This window comes from Lepisosteus oculatus, chromosome 3, assembly GCF_040954835.1.
Source record: "Lepisosteus oculatus isolate fLepOcu1 chromosome 3, fLepOcu1.hap2, whole genome shotgun sequence".
In the NCBI taxonomy this organism is placed as follows: domain Eukaryota; kingdom Metazoa; phylum Chordata; class Actinopteri; order Semionotiformes; family Lepisosteidae; genus Lepisosteus; species Lepisosteus oculatus.
In genome coordinates, this window is record NC_090698.1 from 32,037,221 (window position 1) to 32,055,977 (window position 18,757).

Consider the following 18,757-nt stretch of genomic DNA (forward strand, 5'->3'; position numbering starts at 1 on the left):
GATGCTCCATTTTGGAAAGCACTGATATATTTTTATAATATATATGCAATACATTGTCATGGATAATTCTAATATTTCAAAAAAACTTATTTCCTTCCAAATATGGATTCTCAATTTTTTATTCTTTACTAGCTCTGTTACAACTTTTGCCAGAGATTTTAGGCACAATCCCTATACACTTCCACTGTTGTGTGGTATTGGGGCACAGAATGCCTTTTTGTTTTCATTTTTCATTCCAGTATGTTTTTATACATTATTATGAAATTATCATTAAGGAGCCAAAATCTAATAAAACATTATACATTTAAAATATTATTTCATTTGTCATGTTTTCAAGATTAAAATAGTGACTGACGACCTGTTATCTATTAAGTACAAATGGGATCTAAAGACAATCAGTACTGTAGGTTCCTTTTCCTATTAAATATTGCACAGAACTTCAGTTTTCATCTGAATCAGAAATAAATATTGAGAATATAAAATATAAAATATTGAGAAATTCTTAATTACATAGTTTTATTGTTGGATTAATATTTTGTTGATTGGTTGATTCATTCACACTGTTGTTGCTTTGGCCACAGGCTGTCCTGGCATGAAAATTGATCAACAATGCAAAAACCCATTTAATGTTTTTCAAGGATGTATGAGACTTATTTACATTGACAATAATGCTGTAGATCTGATCAAGGTGCAACAAAAACTCGTCGGAAATTTCAGTGACCTGCAAATGGACTTGTGTGGGATTATAGATAGGTATGTAGAATTTTAATCTTATTTGTTTTAATGTATAATAAAATGATGTACATTATAATATTACACTAAATCTCATCAACTTTATTTTACATTGGATTAAAATCAACATGATAACTAGTAATTAACAATTAAGTAGTATAGAGTAATTTATTGACTAAAGCCTGATTTTATTAAATTATCTTGTACAAAACTGTCTGAGTGAAATTGGCATTGTGAAAAGAAACAATATCAAGGCACTTATGATGTGTCTAAAAGCAGATTGCCAGCTTAGACTTTGTTTTGAAATGGTATGCCAAATTGATTTCACCCATTATTGATTATAAATGTTGCTCTGCTTGTTAAATGGCAAGCAAGTCAGCTGTATGTCTCCCCATTGGTTACACATGCTCCACAAATAAACAGATCTGTTTATTAAAAGCCGAATATGGTATATTTAGAGTAATGTATCTCTATACATTTATTTATTAATTAAATATTAATATAGAGATAATTAAATGCAATTAGATTATGTATTACATTTTTTAATAAAAGATTTACACAATAATCAGCAGAAAGAATTAAATACATTTTTCTCAGAGACATTAAATAGTTGCCTTTTTGCAGGTTTGCAGTTGTTCTAGTAGTAGCAGCTTTCTCATTGCTGCTGCATAGCACTTTAAGTTGTAAAGAAGAGTTATAATGTCAGTAGAGGAAAATATGATTGGGATATTCCTTATTGTGACAACATACAAACATGGTCACTTATGAGTGGTATGTGACCACTCCAAACCAAAGTTCTGTTGGTTGCTCTAAAAAAGAGAAAATACAGCATGCCACCTTACAATTTGGCCAGTGACATTTCAATATTTCCAATTTTTATGACAGCATATGTTTGTATATGTGTGAGTGTAAAAGGGATCACATGGTAATGACTAGTTTTGTTATTACTTGAATTATTTTTTTTTCATTTATGCTTTTCTTTTCAAACAGATTTTTATAGCTTGCACAAAATAGGTATCATTGCCATTGTAAATGGAGTGTGAATAGTGGTCCATTTTCTTAAGAGTGCCTTTCACTGTTTCCTTCTTATTTTGTCTCCCCTTTTTAATATGAAGTAGAGTAAGACAAGGTGGGCTTAATGAAATTCTGTTTAATGCCAGTTTAAATTTATTACCAGTTTTTACTACATCTGTAGCAGTATACATATCCTTTGTTCATATTTAAGATTGTTACAAATAGTGTAAGATGGTGAATATCGGAAACAACTGAACAGATTAATCAATAAGTAAATTAAATAATCATATCCCCAAACTTGACGTAAATTTATATACTTTTGTGGTTGGTATAATTACAGGCACCTGAGCTTTTTATTCTCTGCCATAGCTTTGGTGAAACGAGTAATAATTCAGACAAACTGGGTTATGACAAGAAACATACTAAACTACACTCAACATAAACATACACCATACAGGTTACACTATTTACAAATTTACACAGAAGGCTTCCAAGAGGCCTATGTCCTGACCACCCAGGAAAATTACAGATTGCTACAAAGTATTCAAACTCTTATATAGGCCTTATAGAGACCAAAAGAAGAGAAAGCTGTCTAAAGAAAACAGCATACAACCTACATTTAAATCTTTCACTGCAAACTCAGATGCTACAAAATGAATGGGAACCTATCTCCTATTCTAAAAATACACCACTAACCAGGAGAGTCTATTTTTAACTGAGAGATTCTTCATGTGGGAAATTGAAGTTCCTAAAAAGAATAGCAAGCTCTCTAAACAAATTTCAAATACTTAACTCCAATCTTATCTTTATGGATTATTAGGAAAAGAAGCTCTCACCTTCTTCCTTTCTATCCCTTGTCATTCCTCCTGTCTACCTGTTTTTATGCTGTGTTCCTGGACTGTTAATTATGCTCTAAATGTTTTAATAAGTTTTTCTAAACTTTTATTAAATAAAACAGACCAAGGTAAAAGTTATGGTAACTTTGAGATTTCTGATGCTTTGATCACTGAATCTCACACCCCTACTTCTCATCAAACTTCTTGTTTTGAAGCTCCCAAGAACTTGAAGTGTTGATAATAGCCAGGTGTTATCCATAGTCTAAAGACGTTTCAATTGTCACTTACAAATTGTAACAATATTCCTCAGTTCTGGTCCTACAAATTGTTTTCTTGAACTCTTTTTCTAACTCTAAAGCAAGTTGTCATGCCCTCTACAGCTAGAGGGTGCTCCCATTCTGTCCTGTTCCTAGTTTCCCTGTGTTTTGCTTGTCCTTCCGGTGTGTTTTTGTTTGGGGGCTAAATATTTCCTGTCACCCTTTCCTCTTTGCTCAACATTGAGGGTTCGGATGTCTTGAGATCCGCCTAGCACCATGTCATCTCCTCCACGGCCTAAGAGCATAGGTTTCTACCCGACATCGTCCGACCTCCTGAGCCCGGGCTAACCCACGTTTTGCTGCTATGCATTGAGTCTTTTTTGCTCTCCTGGCCATTCCACTGCATTTGTTTCCGACATCCGTGACACAAGTAATAATAACCAGAGATGAGAAAGACTGTTACAAAATAAACAATACTTCAGCTTTTAAAGTTTTTAATAACCAGCAATTACCAATGAAGTAGTATAGAGATACTGTATTCACTAAAGCCAGATTGATATTTGAGTTATGTGTTAATAAAAATTATATCCAGTTATGCTTTTTTGGAAAGATTTAAATGTAGGAGAGTAATATGATACAATTGCAATATGATATTGACAAGAACAAAATCAGTAATATTGACAACATTTAACTTTTTTTTTATTCGTATAGCTGAAATTGTATTTTGCTTATTTTAGCTTCATTCAGCAACAATTTTTGCAACTTGTTATGTTAGTTCTACATTTTGCTTATGATATACATGTGAAAAATAAAGTACACCCTCTTTCAATTTTATGGTTTTATATATCAGGACATAACAAAAAATCATCTGGTCCTTACTAGGTCCTAAAATTAGGTTAATCTAACCTCAGGTAACAAACAATAACAGATTCCACTATTTCATTATTAACTTAACAAAAAATAAGCCAACATGCAGAAGCAATGTTTGAAAAACTAAGTACACCCCATGATTCACTAGCTAGTTGAACCACCTTTAGCACCAATAACTTGAAGTAATCGTTTTCTGTATGAGTTTATCAGTCTCTCACATGGAGGAATTGTGGCCAACTCTTCTTTACAACATTGCTTCAGTTCATTGATGTTTGAGGGCATTAATTTATGCACAGCTCTCTTAAGGTCCTGCCACAGCATCTCAATGGAGTTGAGGTCTTGTCCAGTCCAACACCTTGATTCTTTTCAGCCATTCAGTTGTAGATTTGCTGGTGTGCTTGGGATCATTGTCCTGTTGCATGACCCAATTTCGGGCAAGCTTTAGCTTTCAGACAGACGGCCTCACATTTGTCTTTAGAAAACTTTGGTATAAAGAAAAGTTCATAGTCGACTCGGCAAGGTGCCCAGGTCCTGTGGCTGCAAAACAAGCCCAAATCATCACCCCTCCACAACCGTGTAAACCTAAGCCATGCTGCCATGTTCTTTTTGGAGAGAAGGAGCTTTCTCTTGGCTACCCTTCTATGAAAGCCACACTTGTTCAGTCTTTTACTGATTGTACTGTCATGAACTTTAACATTTAACATGTTAACCGAGGCTTGTAGATCCCTAGATGTAGATTTTGGGTTCTTTGTGATTTCTCTGAGCATTTATACGGATTGACCTGGGGGTGAATTTGCTGGGACGCCCACTCCTGGGAAGATTGGCAACTGTTTTGAATGTTCTCATGTTTGTAAATAGTCCTTCTCACTGTAAAATGATGGATTTCAAAGTGTTTGGAAATGGCCTTATAACCCTTCAAAGATTGATGAGCAGCAACAATTTATTTTCTGAGTTCATTGCTGATGTCTTTTCTCCTTGGCATGGTGTTAACACACACCTGAATTCTCCAGACCACCAAGCTGCCAAAAGTTCTGCTTTTATAGAGGTGGTCACACTTTCTGATGATAAACTAATCAAGTGCATTTGATTAGCAGCACCTGGCTGCTAATTACCTTCTTATTTCTTATCGAAGCAGTAAGGGTGTACTTAATTTTTCCCACATAGTTTCTGCATTTTGGCCTACTTTTTGTTGAATAAATAATGACATAGTGAAATCTGTAATGTGTTGTCTGTTATCTGAGGCTATATTTGTTTAATTATAGTAATTATAGAAGTTGGTGAGGACCAGACAATTATTATTTGTGCCCTGATAAGTAAAACCATTGAATTGAAAGAGAGTGTAATTTCTTTTTCACATGACTGTAATATTTAGTGTGAAATATGTCACACAGCTATTTTCCCTGAATTTTAAAAGTTAGGAAAAGGGTTATCCTTAAAGTTTAAAAAAATGCTTTTGCCATTTGGTCATTGATTTTTTATTTCTAATACAAGTAAGCATATTACCATGTCACATTTGACTTTATTTTACCTTTTATTCAAAAATCATTACACTTCTCTTCACAATTATTGCATTGGATTTATTAATAGGCAGTTATTTCTGAGTCACTGTACACAATGTTGTAGTCATTTTATAACTTCTTCCATCTACAGTATGTCTCCATCAATATGCACTCATCTTATGAATCTTTTAACTCATTGACATCTTTGTTTTGAAAGATTCTTACAAAATCATGTGCAATGTTGTTACATTTAGTTAAGGAAACAAAAAAGTAAATACACTTGACCTTTGTTATGAGAAACCTACTACTGTATATAAGAAAATAATAATTCTATGATAAGGACTGCCAAATTTTAATAAACAGTAATTTAAAAAAAAATATACTTGGAGACCTTTCCTAAAGAATATAAAAGTTACATGTCTTAGTAGGAACAAATATTTGAACACTAGATGCTATGGAGATTAAATAAGGCTAACAGAGACAATATTTCAAAAATGAAAAATATGTTTTGTGATTGAGTGAAACAATTTAAACCAAGATCACAAATAATTCTTACTTCCTCAGTGCAGTTTTTATATATCTGACATTGCATGCCTTTTAATTACAGGAGCCAGCAGTATTTATTATTTATATTCAGCATCTCTGCTCCATTTATGTAGTCCTGCTGTGTATCTCAGTCTCTTTTTCTCAAACCACATTTGTCTGTATGGAATCTGGCACCCTTGTTATCTTGTTCCTATCATTGTCTTGCTGTTGTACCAAGGCATGCTGTCAAGAGCACCAATGACTGTGGCTTGGTATGGGGTCTGTCTCCCATTATGTCTTTTTCATTGAGTACATGCTGTTATTACAGTCTCCTGGTTAGAGATGGTGTCTTCTCTTGCAAAGCCCTGTGTCATGTTGCTTTAAACCACAGGGAGAGTGACACTTCACTGATGGACAAACCACAAAATACAAGATGTAATTATGCAGCCTGCTGAGACTGGATCTTTTCTGCTGACTGCAGCTCTGTAATGTTTGTTATAGCTCTGATTGGGGTCATGCTGTTTAGACTTCTACCAGCCAAGTGAGTTTGCATAGGGCTCCATTACCATGCTATTGTCACTTAAGTAAAGTCTCAAGAGTGTCCTCAGAATAAATGCTTTCTTCCTGTGTATGTATATTTGTATAATATTCAGTTTAGCATGCTGGAAGAAGAATTTGTCTCCTATTTTGCACTTCTTGTCCCCCGTTTGCTATTATCGTTGTGCTTAAAAATTGTTTATACTTTGTAGTGTGCTCTCTGAAGGCACCAGTTCTGTAGAGTTTGGGCATTTACTGGGACAATTATTAATTGTAGCAGTAAAACACAAAATGATTCTTTTGATGGCCTTAGAATCCAACCATGCGATATAACTCAAACAACGCACACACAGGTACTAATACACAAGGATACATTTATTAATACATAGAATATGCACATAAACCAGATCTTATCGAGAGGGTTATCAGAATACAAAAGGTATATATTCAATCAGTTACGAAGAGTTACATATATCGAGAGGACATACGTTCAGTATATCATTTATTTAGACCGTTTCATAAAGTGAACTTGGTTACAACTTCTACATTAGATACTGAAAACAAGTACATAACTCTTAGGAATTAAATTGGTTGGGATAACAATTGAATTCTCGAGCTGTAATGCATTGAATTTGAATACTCATCCAACCTCTGGGGATTCAGATCTCCTGCGGGCTCTCTGGCTCCGTGCCAGGCTGTGCTGTGCTGCTTGCGACGGTGCGCTGCTGATGCTCACTGACCGGCTAGTTAGTGTTGGCTTTAACTAGCAAAGTTTGTGCACAGGAGAAAAGATAACTGTGGATCCCAGCAGGTCATGAAGAGGACCGGTTCGTTCCTGATGAAGCGCTAGTTCTGAATAGTGATTCAGCTGTCCACAGTTCCTACCTGTTCACGAGGCTTTCTGCTCGTGCTAACCTCGGGTGGATCCTCTGGTTACTCTCAGGCAACCTCCACTCTCGACTCTTAGAACAAAGGAAAGTTCTGGCACTCGGACACACTGGCCGTTCCGTGGTTGTCTGGGCTGAGTCTCAGGATGGTCAGGAGGCATGCTGCAAGAATGTCCTGCCCTTGGGAGCCTTCTGCTCCTGGGCCGTCCTGCCCTGGAATTCTCCTTTGAATTCCCTTTAGAATTATCCACAGAATTCTCTTGGAGCTCTGTGTTGCCTGTTTTTTCCTGGAGGAAGTTCAGCTCGTTCATTGGCTGAAAGTTCCATGGGCATCAGAGTCCCACGTGGGTTACTCGGCCCTACCAGTCCCTGATTGGTTGATCAAGGTGAGATATGAGTCACTTACTCCTGACACTTAGGAATGCAGTCCAGATGTCCATCTGGCACTCCCTAGACAGATAGGCGCCAATGGATGACCATTGATCATGATAGTCAGGCTTAGCTAAGTGCATCCCCGTTTGGGAGCTGTCCCTTATCAAAAGAAAACATCTTTAAATCAGCCTGCATGAATAGGTTCTCTGTGGTTGCACCACAGAAATGAAGAGGGAGATGGGGCCTCATTTGGGAAAGCACAGCAACACTTAATTCTGTCTTATTAACAAGCATTGCCGCTACACCTTTAACCCTGAAGATGTACATATTATACATTACAATTCTGGTGTTCTATTTTCAGGACATGGGCTCTAAATTTATTTAAATTTAAATTTAAATTTAACAAACAAAAGGCATATATTTGATGTGTTCTTATTTTTACTCATCTATAAATACTAATGTCCTACAGCATTAAAATAAATTTATGCCTATCTGTCATGGGGTTCTTGAGAAGATTAATCTTTATAAGGCTGTTTCCTTAGGTGTGTACTGTGTACTCTGAACAGAAGACAAATGCTGATCAAATGGTTTTTGATTGGTTCGTTCAATAAAGATCGCAATTAAGTAATTAAATAATTAAATATATTATAAATATAAATATCATTGGATTTATATAATACATACACCTGAAGTTAACACATCGTGTTTGTTTTGTTTTTCTTGCTTTCTATTGGTAGTTGAAAATAAAATAAAGGTAAAAAACAGTATTCCACCAAATTCATAAACAGTTTCTGCATCATTATTTTGGGAACCTTTTGTGTGCTCTTTTTTACTGCATTTCTCATGAACACTTGCAAGATTCAAATTACAAACAACAAACAACATATGATTGAACAAATATAAATTATACAGATGCAGCCAATCAGAACGCAAGTCATTTCTTCAAAACACCACAGATTATAGATAGGTGGCACTAGTAGTGCGTTAGATGTTAATGAAACAGTTGCTTCATTTAATCTGTTTCCATACTGTTTATTGTCTTTAAATACACATAATCTGGAATATAATACGGAATTTTGAAACTAAAGGAAAATTTTGGTAGCTGACAATAAAAATAACAGAAGCATAATGTCCCTGAATGTCATAAACAATATTTAGGAATATAAATATATTAAATGTACTGTATATGGCAGGTAGTAAACATTTTGACATGTCTGTTTTAGCTATGTTTCAGAGTGAAGCTTTGGTTCAGTAGAAAAACTGCATGCCTATCATCCAGAAGGTCCTGTGTTCTTGGTCAGAGTGCAAGGTTGATTTCTAACAAATAAAGACTCCTTCTCTAAAAATAAAATAGTAAAAAATATTTCCATTATATTGACATATTTTGTTATTTATATATATTTAATAAATCACAATGTGTTAAATTTTAAAATGATATTAATAAGTTAAAAACATGAAAGAGTTCACAAATGTGAATATTGTCAATGCGGGAGTTAAAACAACTTTCAAAGCCTTAAAACAAAATCATATATATGTTATAATTATAATCTAGAATAACAAAGTGGTATTTAAAAGACCACTGAGACCAAAGCATAATAATGTTTCTGAATATCAGTAAACTTATTAATTTATTAATAATAAATAATAATTTCAATCTCCTTGTATTTTTTGAGGATGATTTGTTAGTGTTTTCACAACCTTTATTTTTTATTATTTCCCATTATGCCTAATCGCATGTAGGGCAGTAACAAAGATCCATCACTTCTGTCTGTGTTTAGCCAATTTTACTATGGTATCCCAGCTAAGGCTCAGGGCCTTCAGCTCTTCTTCCACAGTTCTCCACCATGTGGTTTGGAGTCCAGTGCAGCTTCTTCGATAGGTGGTGGCCTATTCAGAACACCTCTGAAGTGTTATGCCCAGCAGATTTCCTGTTCCTTCTCTGTTGTCAATACTTTTCCCAGTTTATCTTTGATAGGGATGTCAATGCTGCCAAGATATTTGCTGTATACATGCTTGGAAATTTTTTTCCTGTTCTCCTTTCTTAGCTGCCTCTTCTGCCTGTTTAGTGAGGTAATTCAGATACGCCCTGTTTCTCTTTTGACCTTCTTCCTGTATTGCAGTTTGTATCTTTCTTGTAATCTTTCTGACTTGGCATCTACTAGCTTCTTTTTCAAATCTCTTCTTTACCATGTATTTCATGATATCCCCTCTTTCTTCTTTCTTTGATTAAAGCCCAGACAGATCTCACTAATCTTTTCATACACTGATCTTAGAAGTTCCTACTTCTCATCGATTGTGTCGGTGTTTATTTTATGATAGTCTGTCATGTCTGCCATTGCTTGAAACTTGTTTTTCACTTGAAGGATGAAAGTATTCTTCTGATCTTTTAGTCAGTCTTAACATAAACATATTATGTAAACTGTATTGTATATTGCTGGTCTTGGTAGTCTAAAGAAAAAATACACACCAGTATTCCATTTCTCCCTAAACATTTTAACCATCAAAGTCTTTAATGTGGTTATTTCGGAAATGTTTTTACGTGCTCCTTCTGAGCATGTTACTGTTTACTGTTCCTGACCATATTACCTGCCCTACCTGAGGGCACTTTTCCTGTCCACGGGGGAGGGTGGACTGTCTTTAATTAGAAGGTTAGCCTATTCTACTCTGAGAATGTAGAGGGGGTGGAAAGTGCACGTGGTCATTTAATTAGTATTACAATTCGCACTGATTCCCTTGTGAAGATATAGACATAAGAATTTTTGTGCGTGCATTAAGCACTTAAAATTAATATGGTCAGTAACAGTAAACAGTAACATGCTGTAACAAGATCGGCTAAACTTTCAGAGAAAATGTTTCAAGTGTGAAGAATATAGATCACCAATGCAATTTCAACCAAACCTGTTCTCACACACCCTGCCCCCACTGCGATTAGAATATACACAAAGCACTGAAATCTTTCGAGCAGATGATCAGGTGTTTCCGTCAACACCTTCCAGCAGCACTCCCATGCCCAGACGAAAGAGAGACACAAGACAAGCCCGCCAAGAGCGTGAGTGAGCCAGAGCGCAAGCCCGAGAGAAAGAGAGGGAGAGAGCGAGCGAGAGAGAAAAGAGAGTAACACCAAGGGGTGCGGAACCAGGGAACTATTTACATGGAAAACGAGTGATCTCCCCATACTGTACGCCCGTTTTACTGTTACCTGGATACCTCTTTATCCAGGTAACAGTTTCACAACTCACCCTCCCCCTGCCTGTCTGACTTTTTTTAACCCTTCTGTGCCTGGATTGCAGCGGGTAAGATATTTTTCCAAGAAAAAAAAGGGAAATTTCACCAGAGCCTCTTCTCTTCTTGTGTCTAATTTTTAGTTTAGAAGGATTCAAGCAGGATTTTAGATTAAAGGCAGCGACCTCAATCAAGCCCAAATCATAATTGAACCCGTTCAGAGCCTACATTACATTTTAGCATTTCATTTTGAGCAGAAGAGAAGACCCTCACACCTGAAGAAGGCTTGTGTTTTCTCTCTTCTCTTTTAAGCATGTGTACAATGCTGTAATACAGTTTAAAATAATTAAAAGTTTAAATAGTATCAACTAAACTCCATTAATATAAGTATCGAGTGGTATTAAATAAATACAGATTTTTAGCATAGATTCCACTTTTCTAAAATGTATTTAAAAAATAAAAATGATTAAAATCTAATCTTTCCATGTTTGATCCCAAAATCCCAAGAAAAATTAATCTAAATGGGGAGAAAGCTATGCTGAAAGTTTATTAAGATACTTAGAACACAAAGATTTCGAATAGAAAAAATCATCTTCTGTTGTTTTCCTGGTATGTAGAACAGATCAGAAGGTCTTTTTTCCCCAATCAGGGGGGTGTCAGATGGTTTCAGTCAATCACCATTCTGAAGCCGTGCCATAATCTCTGGTATGGGCACACCCCAGAATTCTGTCGCATAGTTTAAATCATTTTCATTTTAGGAAATTATGAAACGCTCAGTTAAAAGCAAGGGAGATTGTCTGTTATAGTGGACATAAAAACAAGAGTTTGCTGCGGCGTTATTGTAAGCTCAATTTTAACAACTAATCGCTGGCATTATATCCTAGAAGACACAGTGCCAGTGGGAGCATGCCCGGAGCGTAAAACAAAATGCCTGACAAACTAGGGATTGGACAGTTTCCAAGTGCTTGTACAATCGATGGAAATGTTCAAATAAATGTGCAAAAGAAATAAACAAAAAAAATAATTTATTCATTTATCATATTGGCTAGCTAATGTCTTCTCTTTGCTAGTTACTTGTGGCTGTGTTTCTGTGTTGCGTAGCAACGAGTGACTATATTCTCAGGTGGAGGAACGTAAACAGCTTAATTTTCGTGTTAAATTTTTTTAATTAAAATTCTATACAGCAATCGCATATTTGGGGACCGTTTTATAAAACTTTGATGCTTAAAATGTTTAAGGAGAAATGGAAGACTGGTGTGTATTTTTTCTTTAAACTACCAAGACCAGCCATATACAGTACAGTTTACATACAGTAATATGTTTATGTTCCTAAATTAATATCGTTTATGACCTTCAGATGAGTTATGCTCCTCTTCTTTTTATGCTCAGCTACTAAACTTTCCCTTTAGTGGTAAAATTTCATATAAATATCCAATACTAAGTGGATTAAAATGTGCACAGTAAAGAGATTAAATTATTAAATCTTTTCACTACCAACCAATGCACTACGAGTGCCCCTGTCGGTAATTTTGGCCAGCCAATCACTTAACCCAGGATGGCGCGGTGGCGCAGACGTAGTTGCCCGCAGTACGAGTTTGTACCGTGCATTTTGAATGGCTGCATCTGTATGTCAGCTTCAGAAAGTCGAGATTTGGGAAAAGTGTCTGTCCTAACACAAGATTATAGGCAGTACACAACTCCACCAGCTTCTCTCCATTCTCATTCATTATGTCACATCCATGCCTTTCCATGACTCTCTCAATATGAGTGTTACCGCTTCCCACCTTGGCGTTCATGTCTTGCATCATAATCAGCAGGTCTTGATGTGGCACTGCTCTTACTTCTACTTGCAATTATTCATAGAACGCGTCCTTTACTATATCATCACTGTCATTTGTTAGTGCGTAACACTGTATCAAAGTTAAGTTGGCATGTTTTCCCTTCATTCTGGCCATAATCAGTCTACTATTAATAGGCTTCCATTCCATCAGGCATTTCTCAATTCCATTTCTCAAGATGATGACTACTCCCTCGTAGTGTTTATTATCTCCCCTTCCTGACCACAATACTGTCTCTCCAGCTTGTGTTTTTGTTCTCCCAGATCCAGTCCATCTACTCTCAATGATTCCCAGTACATATAGGTTATTACACCTCATCTCAACTGTGACTTGTGCTAACCTGCCAGCTTCAAACATCCAATTCTGCTCTTACCTTTGGCATTCAGGACTTCCTCCATTGTGCCAGTGGTTTCCTTCTAGTTTTCACCACAACCTTTGCTTTCTTATTAAAATGCCGTTTGAGTTTCAGATGTCAAAAACAAACACACAGAACCTTCAAGCCAAAGACATTTTAAAGATCACAATTTGTAAAAACAACCACAACTTTTAATTAAACTACATCTAGTACCTGCTTTCAGTTTTAAATTCTTCAGTTGTTTTTTGTTTTAGTTTATGCACAATTACAAACAGACCTGAAGAAAGCAGATGCCTTGTGTAAGCAGATTCAAAACACAAGAATTACTATTCAAAAGTTATGTATGAGAAACACCTGACCACATAAAGCAGAATAACAGAAGCTCAAAATCCTTACGAATATGCATCTTGTTTGAGTATTGGGTTCAATCTCTCTTTAATTTGTTAAACTCTTTATATTTCTGTTTTTACTCAGATAAGAATAAACTCCATATGCAATTCTTTTGAAAGAAAGATGGTGGAAAGATGTTCTGTGCTCGATAGCTTTTTTACCACAGCACACAGTATGTTACATCTTTTTATGCATCAGTCAAAACATTCTGAAGTCTCTCAAATATGTAAAAGTGAAACATACAGTAATACTATAGGTCACAACAAGTAATAACATGAGACTGTAAATGCACAGCATGTAGTGGCACTTTCACATACCCCATTTCTATGCCTTGCTGTCTGTGACTTCTTGTGACTCTCTAAAAAAGGTTTTGAATCTAGATTTGAAAGAGCTCAGGGAAGATGACTCTCTGCTTTCCTCAGGTAAACCAAGAGACTAAAGAAATCCACTACTGACAAAATATCTGACTTGCATATTTATCAAACTTCTCCAAAGGTGAACGCAGAGTAAAATCCTCTAAGCTGAATGCCATGCTGGACATACCACAAATTACCCCTACACAGCACTTGAAATACAAAGGACCAGTAAAAACTACAACAACCCCACGTGTACACAAGAACCAAGAAAACAAATACCAGTTTAACAAAACAAATCAAAGATCCTGGACCAGCCCCCAGTATGTTACATTCCAAAAATGACATGTCAAATGAAATCATGTAATACAGTAGGGTTGAAAACTCCCCAGATTTGTTTTAAAAATGTGTATATGTTGTAAGTGTTAATACAATGGAGAATGTAATTGTGATTCTCTCACAATAATATAGTATGTAAAAAATATAATATATACACAACTATGGAAATTGAATTCTATTTATTTCCATATATTTTAATGCCACTGAATAATATGTATATTTGTTATAATTAAAATCTGTTTTCTAATTACTGTTTATACACGATTACTAATGATTCTGTATACTGTATGTAAATACTAATTCTATAAGTGTTTTACAGTACTGTGATACAATAATGAGTGTTATACAGATGCAGGCACTCAAACTGCATGGTACAAACCCACAAGCTACCATGGCTTACCGCAGTACATGATTGGCTGGCCAAAATGACCGACAGAGGCACACGTGGTACATTGGTCGTTACTGAAAAGGGGAAAGTTAGTAGCTAAGCATAAAAAGAAGAGGAGCATAACGCATCTAATAGTCATAAACAATATTAATTTAGGAACATAAACATATAATGTAAACTGTATATGGCTAGTACTGGTATTTTAAAGAAAAAATACACACCAGTATTCCACTTTCTCCCTTAACATTTTAAGCTTCAAACTCTTACATGTGGTTATTTTGGAAACATTTTTACATGCTCCTTCTGACCATATTAAGTTTATATACTTTGTGAAAAGTGATAGACTTTTCTATCTATTTTTAACCTTTTCTGTGAATTTGCTCGTTATTGGCGTAAACAAAAGCATACTTTTAGAATTTGATAAAGAGGGAATATAATATGGAATCGCGTATCTAATTAATAATGACATAATTATATTCATATACTGTAGCACAAACAGTAGTATAAGACTTTCTATTGATATGTGTATGGCTGCTTCACTGCTTTCCATGTGACTGTGGCTGTGGGGTGATGGCTTAAGCATCTGCCTTATATGTCTGAGGTCTGCAGTTTAAGCCCTGCAGTTGCCATTAGTTTACTTTTAACACACATTTCTTTGAACAGCTAAAATGGCAAATATTATGGACATTATATTGACATTTTTCATATTTCTAAATATCACAACATGTTCGAAGCTAAGTCATTTAGTAATAACAACAAATAATTTCAAACTGCTACTGATATTATTACTGATAATAAATATCATCAACACTATATTGAATTTGTTGGTATTTCTAAATATTACTAAATGCATTTTAAAGAGCTCGACTTGTGAAAATTTTCAAAGCTTCTACATAAAACTATCAGTGAGACAACTCTCTTTTTATAAACCACAGGTTTTTCACTGATGTGTAATTACGCACTAACAAAAAACACTGGGGGACCGCTGTGTACACACGTTCACTACACAAGAAATACTGCTCAATATGATTCGTATGATAAGAACAATAGGAAGCAGAACAGCGTGGTCTCCAATTACCCAGGCTGTAAGCACAGGAATAAAGCTTTGTTTGATTTCTGAAACCCTTTCTTTATTTCTTGATTTCATTCAGCAGGAAAAATCATATTCTTTACTCAACAGCTTTATAAAAACAGCACCCAATGATGTTCAAATCACAGAAGACTGACACAGCTATATTCAGCTAGTGTGTATTGTCAGTTTAGGGTTCTGTAGCATTCCAGTTTATGTTGTGTTTATACTTGCAAGAAAAGCGATTTACAAACATAAAAAAACATATTTGCTTTATACTGTCCAACTGAGCAATCTTGCTTTTATAAAATATACCAACTTTTTATGTTTAATGTGTAAGATGCTGTAATACAGTTTAAAATGATTAAAAGTCTCAACTTGAATTCTTATCTCTATTAATATAACTATAAGTGGTATTGAATAAATACAACCTTTTAGTATAGATTACACTTTTATAAAATTTGTTTACAAAATAAAAACAATTACAATCTAATCTTTCCACGTTTGATCCCAAGAGGAAGTACGATACGCTCCTGCTTTGTTTAATGATGGTATGAAAAATTAATCTAAATGGTGAGAAAGCTATTCTTAAAGTTAAATAAGGAACTTAGAAGACAAAGATAACAATTTACATTGCATTGTCAGATTGTGAATCAATAAAGGCATTAAACACGTGTTTGCGATTTCACATGTTCCTTGTAACTACACTGCTGTCGATCTTGTAGCAATAGACAAAATGAAACCCTTGGAGTTTGTAATGTAGGGATTTCTATATGTCTTTATCTAGTGGTTTCATTGGTGACAAAGGCTAAAGCGACCTGCCACACACATGCCTCAGGACAACATTGCCTTTCATATGGAAACATTTTGACACTGTGCTTAACAATCTTAGGAAGAACACAAAACAAGCCTGTTAGCCTGGTTTTTGCCTAAAAAATAACTCCAGAGAAAGTGAAGTAACATTAACTAGCAAAGGTGTTTCGCAGACGTAGGCATAGTATGTAATTCAGGCTTTATGAATAATTAATAACTCTAATTAATTGAGTCCCAGGTGTGAGTTCATAAAGCCTGAATTACGTACTATGCCTATGTCTGCGAAACACCTGATCATCTACTCTAAAGATTTCAGTGCTTTGTGGATATTCTAATCACAGTGGGGGCAGGGTGTGTTGGGACAGGTTTAGCCTGAAATTGAATTATTATTATTATTATTAGTAGTAGTAGTAGTAGTAGTAGTAGTAGTAGTAGTAGTATTATTGCTTACTCTTATATAATGCTTTTCTGGACACTCCACTCAAAGCACTTTACAGGTAATGGGGACTCCCCTCCACCACCACCAATGTGCAGCATCCACCTGGATGATGCGACGGCAGCTATAGTGCGCCAGAACGCTCAGCACACATCAACTATCAGTGGGGAGGAGAGCAGAATAATGAAGCCAATTCATAGCAAATTGGGGATCTGTATTCTTCACACCTGAAACATTTTCTCTGAAAGCATTTTCGTTCCTGTTTAGCTGATCTTTTGCTGCCTATCCATGCTTACATAGCTCCCTAGGTAAATTATCATACTTTACTGAGAAAGCTTTAGAGAACTTAACATTTTCATTATCAATTAATTGTAAATATGACGTTTACATTGGCGTTATTAATTTTTCACAGAAATGTATGGAGGAATGTCAGCTGTCAATGAGAGCTGACTCCCCCTCTTAGACTTGGCAAACATTTTTTTATTTTATTTTTTAATTAAAAAATAGATATAATGATGTGTTCCTGCTTAACTTAGACATTGCATGACTTTATAAGCTATAAAAGCAGGTATTTTTTGCATGAAAAATGGATGATTTTTCTACCTTGTCTTAAGATCTTTCTTGGAAAAATGTCTTTTACGTGTTGCAAAAACTGACTTGCTTTTACAAAATATATTTACAAATCCTTTCGCCTGGCAATCTACCTGAATGCCCAACTATCTGAGAAGACCTCCATGACTATGCTCGTTATCAGAGTAAACAAAAGCATTCTTTTAGAATTCGATTAATAGGGAATATAATATATATAATATAATATATAATATATTGTAGTATTTTCAGGTTCAGGGAGGATGGGCACAGTGATTCAGACACTACTTATCATGTCTAATCTTTAGTTTAGCAGAATTTGCATGATAAACACATTAATGGGGATGACATTAGCCACATCTGATATCACTGTACAACACTTGAGTCGGACTGACTGTTAATATAACAGAGTGCCTTGCAATACATTTACTGCAATACATTTACTTTGGTGTGTAGCCACGTCAGCCTGCGTAGTCTGCAAAGGAACAAGTAATAGGTTTATTCCATGCTGAAAAGAGAAGAGAGAAAATGCAACGTTTTGGCTGTGAATCCATCTTCAGGTGTGAGGGTCTTCAGCTCAAAATGAAACCCTTGGAGTTTGTAATGTAAGGTGCTCTGAACGAGTTAAACTTTAATGCAGGAAAAATGTATTTCCCAGAAGCTATACTGACTCTCTGATGCAGCAATCCGCTGGTCAGGTGACTTGAGGGCTTGCCAGCCTGGTGACGTCACTGTCTTTCTTATGAATAGGAAGGACTTGGTCCATCGGTGTTGAGGGCAGATCTTACTATTGCTCGACAGGCTGCTTCCCTGTTGAGTGACACTGGAGCCTCGGATTCAATTCCCTTGATAGCATTGGGGAAACACAAAAGCGATACATTATTAATACCGTGTCGCATTAACTAACTCTTAATAATTCCTTGTTGCATTAACTAACTTTTCAGTTTATTCCGCCAGACAGTACATGAATATAATTATATTTTTATTAATTTGCTTAGATACGCAATTCCATATTACATTCCCTGTTAATCAAATTCTAAAAGTATGCTTTTGTTTACCCTGATAACGAGCGAATTCACTGAAAAGGTTAAAATTCTATCACTTTTCACAAAGTATATAAACTTCATATGGTCAGAAGGAGCATGTAAAAATGTTTCCAAAATAACCACATGTAAGACTTTGATGCTTAAAATGTTTAGGGAGAAAGTGTAATAATGGTGTGTATTTTGTCTTTAAAATACCAATACCAGCCATATACAGTTTATATGATATGTTTATGTTCCTAAATTAATATCGTTTATGAGCATGTGAAAGGCATGGTGAATTGGAGATTCTCAAAACTTACTTTGTATGACTGGAAACAAATATGTGATCAGAACAATGAAACGCTGTAGTGTTACCTTTTGTCAATGAAAAAATAGTCTTTTAGTTTAAAAA

At 35.3% G+C, this 18,757-nt stretch overlaps 1 protein-coding gene across 1 annotated transcript in view; it reads left to right on the forward strand.

Moving 5' to 3' along the window:
* cntnap3 (contactin associated protein family member 3) overlaps positions 1-18,757 on the forward strand; it is a 345,658-nt gene that overhangs the window by 198,232 nt on the left and 128,669 nt on the right. Inside the window, exon 10 of the mRNA XM_015338241.2 lies at positions 582-753. Within this exon, the coding sequence (XP_015193727.2) occupies positions 582-753 (172 nt within the window). The remainder of the gene's footprint in view (positions 1-581; positions 754-18,757) is intronic.